General features: G+C 37.2%; 1 protein-coding gene and 1 long non-coding RNA gene across 24 annotated transcripts in view; both read right to left on the reverse strand.

Annotated features, from left to right (window-relative positions):
• ens (MAP7 domain containing protein ensconsin) overlaps positions 1–7,525 on the reverse strand; it is a 74,899-nt gene extending 67,374 nt beyond the window's left edge. For 4 of the 23 annotated variants that reach the window (XM_073980443.1, XM_073980435.1, XM_073980430.1 and 1 more), the window contains exon 1: positions 7,059–7,195. In XM_073980443.1, coding sequence (XP_073836544.1) covers positions 7,059–7,128 — 70 coding nt within the window. In that variant the 5' untranslated portion in view covers positions 7,129–7,195. Of the gene's footprint in view, positions 1–2,535; positions 2,804–7,058; positions 7,270–7,318 lie in introns of those variants that run through there. The other 19 variants (XM_073980445.1, XM_073980448.1, XM_073980442.1 and 16 more) reach the window with 12 other exon arrangements.
• LOC141400855 (uncharacterized) lies at positions 68–1,740 on the reverse strand. The gene is made up of 2 exons (XR_012412211.1): positions 1,443–1,740; positions 68–1,382 (listed from the first exon to the last, which is right to left on the reverse strand). It is a non-coding gene; the product is annotated as an uncharacterized lncRNA (long non-coding RNA).
• Positions 7,526–8,167: the final 642 nt, after the last annotated feature.

Raw genomic sequence — 8,167 nt, forward strand, 5'->3', positions numbered from 1 at the left:
AAGAGACTGAAACAACCGGGCACCTTCTCTGTCGGTGTCTTAGACTGGCAATCAAACGACACAGGCCTTTTGGTGCACATGGGATTACATTTTATTTATTTATTTATTTATGGCAATGTTCATACATAATACAACGCCTAAATGGCCAAATAAGCGCCCAAAAAAGCGCTATGGCTAACTTATTGCAGGACCCTCAAGTAACTATACTACTAAGAAAATAAGATCAACTAATCCTTTATTTTATCCTTCTTGTTGTTCAGGATGACTGCTGGGCGGCCAACAAGAAACGACAGCTGTGCATCCTACAACCTAACCTACCGCTAGTCATCCATGGTAAACTGTGGTTGTTACACCTTCCCAGTTCGTTGTGCTCGACATGTTATCGGTTAAAATAACTGGCGCACTTCTTCGGGTCTCATCAGGGTCTCAAAAAATGCTGCAAGGATTCGAAAGTGATTGTTGCTCATGATTTACTTGTTCCGATACCGATGTTGCAACACTACTGATGATGCCACCGTTCGATTCTTCTCCCCGATTCTGGGATTCCATGGACCAAAAATGGACCAACATGAGCACCTTAAAACATTGAGAAAGGCATTGAATGAAAGTTATGGAGCAGTGTTAAAAAGCAGTGGTATCAACAGTGATGACATCGCCGAATTAGTTTACAGGAATTTGAAAGCATTGTAACAGAACAAAGGACAGATTCTGCGTATAGATCCAATTTGCATGCCAGTTACTTTCAGAAAGAATATAAACTAAGGTACGTTTAGTTGAACTTATAGTAGAGATAATTCTCCTCTGGACATATAAGCCTGTTCCATCCAAATTCTTCGAAGTGGCGTAAACATTGACTAGCAGCATCTCTTCAGGGATAATTCCTACTACCACAAACCAGAATCCTTATTATCAGTAAAGTTTCAAAATTATGTGCTTTAAAGATACGTCGAAATATGTAGAGCGTTTCAAAAACAAGCACGATCTCAAATAGCAGAAGAGCTGTTAAAGGATATAGTGTCTGCAACGATAGTATGGTAAGTAGACTGGAGGCAGGAAGTCAGTCTAGGGGTCACGAGGGGCGATAGTTATCTGCGACAAGCTGAAACGTAAGAACAAGATCCTCAAGTCTGTGGCCGGCAGCACTTGGCCCTTGTATATAAGTGCAACGCGATTGAAGAATATTCAAACTTGTCAAAGTACCGTCCTGAGAACTGCAACAGGATTCCTCCTCAAATCTACAGTGGACCATCTACATGAGGAGACAAAGATTCTTCCAGTAAGGCAACATAATGGCATGTTTTTGTTGCAGTACTTGCTCGGGTGTTACCGTGAGAGCCATCCTAATCACCATATGGCGGATAATAGGGAGGGATCGTGATGATCTAGAAAGAGAGGTCCAGCGTTACAAGAGAAAACCCCTAGATCAACAACAATGTGCATACCCAAGAAGATGAAGACTTCTCAACTCATTCTCCGACCAATCAAGGACGCAAGTATCAGTTCCTCCATTATCTCTAACTACCTTCTGGTGATAATGGTGGCATTTCAATATCGGCAATGTTGTTTTTATTACTCCAAATACTTCATTTGGCAAGTTAATCAAATCTGTTGTAACTGCGATTTGAAGATGCCTAGGAATTGTAGCTTACATACAATGATATTTCATTGATTAAAATTCATATCTAGTTATGTTCCTATAAGGGTTAGAGTAATACTAAGAAATTTCCACTGATCCCTTCTCTTACCATGACAACACCACCGTGTAATTAGATATAAGAACAAATGACATATAACTTTAAATATAGCCACTCATCCACCATTACAATTCTCCTCCCTTCGGAGAAAGAAACACCAACTATTAGCTTACATTTTTCGAATGGTTTGGTTGGTTTGTTCGTTCACCTCGGGAATGACAAAGTGCACATGGACAGACTACTTGCACATCACATACATCCATCCATATGTATAAATGTATGCATTTGTATTCAACCAAAGGTGTGTGCATGTGTATGCAAGTAGTGTAGTCCATGTGCAGTGCAGGGGTTAAATGTATAAAATGTGGCAGACAAAATATGCCAGCAAAAACAACAACCCGAACAAGTGCAATACACAACAGATGACGAATCCTTCCTTAAAGAGAAATGCAAAGAAAACAAAATACTAGAAAAAAATATTGAAGTGGAGAAATCAATAAGAACGAATGACAACACCTAACCAATAAGAACTTCAATTCCAGCTGATGTGAGTGGGCATATGAACGGGTCGAATGGAGCCGCCACAACAAAACCCTTATAAGAATTTGCACAAAGAATAACGAACACCATGGAAAAGGAGATAAAAAGACAATGACGTGACACAGAACGAAAAAAATCAATAAAATGACCTTTGTGATGAGAACGCCAAGGAAAATGTAAAGAAAAAACTATTTTTGCTGGCAGCATAGTTTCATTGCTTGATGTGTAAAAAGCGAGAAAAATTGAATTTTACTACACAAAAAAACTTTCAAAATCATATGGTTGCATTTGTTTTTCTAACCATTTAGGTTGACTGCTGCTGCTGCAACAACACATTTCATTTTTATTTGATTTTTTTTTCTTTTTTGTGGTGTTTGATGGTGCCTTTCTGGAATTTACTTGAATTATTTTTAAACACACTCTGAGCCAAGAGGTGACTCCCAAAATATTATTGTCTCACTGCTGCTGGTGCTGCTGTTGTTTGGTTGCTATCTTCTTGGTGGTGTTAGCATGCTGACTGACTAAAACGGCTGTTTGACTTGGCTGGATGGCTGACTGGCTGACTTACTGCCACAGGGAAAAAAGAAAAAGCGAACAACAGCACAGCAACGCAAATGTTATAATGACGACGATGATGATAATGGCCAAGTAAAAGCCAAACGAAGTTGGAATGGAGAAATACCAAAAACAGCAACAAAATACAACACCATATTATACAGCTAAAGAGTGCGACGAATGACGAATATGTATGCATGTTAAAAAAAATGAAACCATAACTCATAATTCATTAAATTAAAAAAATAGTATGTGGACTGACCGACCAACCAATGGAAGAAATGTAGAAAAGATCACATGTACTTTGTTCCAAAAGCTATAAAGCAGTTATATTGCTAAAGTTTTTTGTCTTCCTTTCAAGAAAAGAGTTTTCGCCGAAATTTTCTTTAACTGTCTGTCGGTTGTAATGTGTTTTTTCTATTTTATATTACAATTGTATTTGCTTTGTTTTTCGTTGGTTTTAATTATACATGAGATGGGGGAACTGCAGAACCGATGCCGACAAACAGTTACTTACAAAAGTATTTACCGTGAAACAAATTCTTTTTAAACGAACTGATATGTACAATAAACTAAAAGATCTTGGGTATTTGAGTATACATGTAGGTACGACTAAATTACATTTGACATTCATTGGAAAATTTTCGAAGAGCAAGCAGCATAAAATCTGCTCAAACTCATATTCAATTTTCGATGAACGTAGTTTCGGGAACAGGAGCAGGCGCATACAGCGATACCATAAATGAACGGCTCTCACACAAGTTGAACGAAAATTGTAGTGTTTTCCAAGCTGATATCTTTGCAATAAAAAGCAGTAGAGTTGATGAGTAACATGAAAATGGACCTAGCTTGACCGGTGACTATCTTTGTCGATAGTCAAGCGGCCCTTAAATCACTTAGATCACACTCTATCAAGTCTGCAGCGGTTTTAGATTGTAAAAGAAAACCTTGGAAGCGCTAAAATCAATCGATACATTGTGTTGGGGTCCCGGGTAATGGCAACATCAAAGGAAATGAGAGACCTAACCTCTCCAACAAACTGACAATTGCCGCAAGGAAAATTGCCTAATGTAAATATGGGCTTATCCTATAGATTTATTATTCTAAAAATATTTATATTAGACTAAGGTTCACATAAACGAAACCCCTCAATGGTATATATTTTTATACCAAAATGCGCCGTTTAGATCCAAAGTTTTGTGCTGGTAATAGTTTATCCAATCGGGAAAGGGAACAAATTGCGCACGAACATTTTCATTCATGATTGCCCTGATAAAGATCTTTGGGAAAAGTTCATACTTCCCGATATTTGGGCCTTAAAGTTCCGAAAATTCCCCTGTTTGATGATTGGTCTGTTGCTTTACTTTTAAAAGTGGTAAAAGTTGTAATCTGCTCTCATATGAATTGTATGGTATCTGAAGTAAGGAACGCTTTTCGAGTAAAAAGTGGTAAAACTTGTCAATTCTCGCACGTAAAGGAACAGAGCAGATATCTTGAATAATATTGTAAAGCTTACGGAATACTCTATCATATAAAATACAAACTAAATACAATGTATCTTTATATAACCGGTCTTCGGCCAGGGATATAAGGTTTTCTCTTATGGACATAGGCAAATTTCGGGCACAGGAACAATTCTTATATAAGATCTACTATGGTAAAAATTTCAGATTTTTCCCCCGGCTGGGAGAGTTTTCAATTTATGTCGTTCGAAGATGGTGCTTGTCGGTCGACTCCCTCCGGTATCTCCTCCAAAAAAGTTCAAAAATGTTCATTAAAATTTTAGACGCGATATCTTCCGAACGAACCAACCGATTTGGTCAAATCTTAGTTTAAGTTCGATAATGGGCCATATTTGTCCATTTTTGGTTTAAGTACAGTTTAGGGTCCGTTCAAGGATCCTGTGGAAGCTACCCTAAGCTTTAAATTATAGGTGTTTAGCTGAAATGACTGTGGGCGCAGTACGGTACATTCCTTCAGGTACCTCATGCGCAACACTTTTGAGCTTTTATTCAAATCTATATATTTTTTCAGCAAGTTCATACGTCCAAAAAGGGCTACAAATTTCAGAAAATCCACAATACCTACATATTTTTTGGGGAAAAGGATTTTGACATGTCCATAGATGAAAGTTTAAATTCACACAGATTGTAGGCAAAGCCGACTGATATACATATTCTTTTATTTCTCGGAAAGTATCGATAAGTCGAGGGTGTCTTGAAAGAGTACCAAGACAAAATGGGAGATTTTATCGCGTAGCCAGCGTTCGAATCCGTAAATATGTAGGTGAAAGGCATAAATTCCCGACCTATGGTCGGCCACACCCAAAACTTATACTTTTTAAAAGGATATTTTATGGTGTAGCCGGTGTTGGAATTAAATTCCCTATTAAAGGAAGATTTTGTCGCGTAGCGGATGTTAGACTTCAAGAACTTTACAATGGTAACCATATATAAAGGGCGCTGAGAGAACGTCGAAGGTCCACAACTCGTAAAGTATGGACGTCCGCAAGATTGTTGAAAACAGCGTGCCAATGGCTACCAAAGGTAGAAATTATAACGAGACTACTGGGGACCTTAAACGAGACTTGTTCCGGAACTTCCGCTTGTAACGGATTATTTGGTGTGAAAATATTTTTTGTATATTGAAAGTACTACAGATATCGCTCTTTATACTGAAAGGATCGGCAGAAGGACGGTAACGGTTTGAGCAAAATTACGATTTAAAAGAAAAAAAATTGTTCGCGTAGCAAAAATTTGCCCCTCTCCATGGAGATTTTTTCTGCGAAGGGTCGGTAAAGGAAAGAAATTTGTTTCTTTTTTTACCTATAAGATTAGATAAAATTGATCACATTGATCATATTCAGGTCTGGGGATCGAGTTTTACCTATAGGATACTTCTTAAATCCGCACCCGAGGATCGGTTATGGCTTAACTCTAGTTTAGTAAAAACTCTCCGATTTTTTTGAAATTTTTACCAGAGGTAGATATTGTTGCGCTGATCACGGAAATGTATAATTTTGGGGGACGGACCCGGTTATTGGACCCGAAAGTCCGGGTACACAACCCGGGTTGGCTCTACTGAACCGATTGCTACAAAATGGGTATCATTGGAAAGCTTATGGAAATACCCATCCAACAAGTGGTCATATGGTCAGGTGATATTTCCAGATGGTCAGGTGATATAAATCAAAAAATGATTTTTGGACCCGGATTTTTCCATAAAACCCTCAAAAAGTCGAAAGTAGAGCCGGGTCCAACCCGGGTTTTGTACCCGGACTTTCGGGTGCAATAACCGGGTCCGTCCCCCAAGAAAATTATACATTTCCGTGATCAGCGCAACAATATCTACCTCTGGAAAAAATTTCAAAAAATCGGAGAGTTTTTACTAAACTAGAGTTGTTCCTCGGTTATTTACAGTGAACTTTCATAACGGAAACTATGGACTCTCCACAAAAAAAATATTTCTTTGTGACAACCGCTGTATGAACCTAAACGAAACCTGTTCCATCAGCGTAAAACCGAAACCGGTTCTTAGTAGCTTAAAAGCACATCCCGGATTTCTATTAATTGTTTGTATGAAAAATAGGGTGATTTGGTGATAGATGTCAAAAGAACATTTGCTCTAAATTGTTTGCATCTGACTACTGATGTTAAAACTGAAGTTTATTATTTATAAGATATGGAAAGGTCAGAAAATTCAACACACGATAAATTGTGATTGTCGGCATAAGATGAGTTTACGCACTGAGCTCGGATCGGGATGAATTTTTTCATAGGTAGATATCGTCATCCTGTTCACAAATATATATAACATTTGTTGCGGAAGTAAATACTTCCCTGGACCTCTTAAGTTGCGAAAATTCCCTTGTTAAAGGCCGGCTACTAAGTGAAAAATTAAAGGTTTAACATGAATGAAACCTTTAGAGTACGTCTATACTACACTATTGCTTATTTCCGTGATATATTGCTCTACGCAAATCCAGATAGAGCCATTTATATTAGGCGCTGGATGAGCATACCCTTAATGTATGACCATCCACCCTATGAGCAGGGAATAAAAACTTTTTTCAAAGGCGTAAACTTTTGCCAGTCACTGTTGTACATACATTCACACACACACGCACAAAGTCGTCTTTTTTATTGTTGTATATTAAACAGACTGTTCCGGACAATCGAAATCACATAGCGGATCTCTGTCATCTTTTTATTTTCATTTTGATATAGTCAAGGCTGATATTAAATCGATTTGTTTTTCCCCGACACTCACAAATTGTCTTCATACAAATTTTCTTTTCCTCAATCTTCTCACAATAGTTTCGTGTATATTTTTTTGCCATATATTAATCACCGCATTATTCGGTTCTCTTGGTCGCTTGCTCTCTCTCACACTCGTTCACACACACTCGCTCTACCATAATCCTTATTGGTTTCCATTATTACATTATTTTTACATTTTCTTTTTCGATGTAGATTTTTCTTCTCCATGGCATTGTAGATATTTTGATTCCAGCCTGATTTTGCACATACCTGATAGATCGTGTGTTGTAATTTCTTGTTCACCCCCAAGACTCGCCATTTTTTATCCACTTAATTATTTTTTTTATTATATATTTATTATATTTTTATTTCAACGTGAATAAAATCACTTGAAATTTTCTTTCACAATTTTTTTAGAACTAAATGATAAATGACGAAGACAAGTAATCGTTAGTCAAATGATATTCGGTAATTGTCAGGTATTTGATAATTACTACTTTGTGAGTACTTGGAAGTTGGTAAATGTGAGTTATGTTTACCTAATAAAATGGCAGGAGGCGTATGGCGTTTTTTCTTTGGTTTGCGTCATGAGTTTAAAGCGGAAAAAAGAAGAAAGCCGAAGCAAGAGGGAAAAATCCATTAAGTTTTGGCCTTTATGTTTGGTTAACATTCGGCGTCTTTTCGTGATTTCGAAGGCGTATCGTGATTTCGCGCGGAATCATGCAAAATTTATCATGATTTCGCATACAAAAATGAAATCATCTCATTTCGTGATTTCAGCGAAATCAACATCGAAATCACAGTACACATGATATACAATGTCCAACTTACATTAGCAACTTTTTCGTCATTTGGGGCTGTTTCGTTATTTATTTGCTAAAACAGGCAACATTTTTCGTCATTTACCATACAAAAATAAATGACGATAGCTGCGAGATTTATTCTAAACAACGCACGAAAACACCATACTATTATAAGCAGCCTTGTTTTTTTTGTCATAAAGTACCAAAAAATGCAACTGTTTTATGATGTCTTTGTGTGTTTGTGTGTGTTGTAGAAAAACAAAAATACTCAAACGATGACAAAAGTGAAAATAAATGTTTAAAAAACTTGCAAAAA

This window comes from Musca autumnalis, unplaced genomic scaffold (genome assembly GCF_047663935.1).
Source record: "Musca autumnalis isolate F117 unplaced genomic scaffold, ASM4766393v1 scaffold_4, whole genome shotgun sequence".
Classification (NCBI taxonomy): Eukaryota; Metazoa; Arthropoda; class Insecta; order Diptera; family Muscidae; genus Musca; species Musca autumnalis.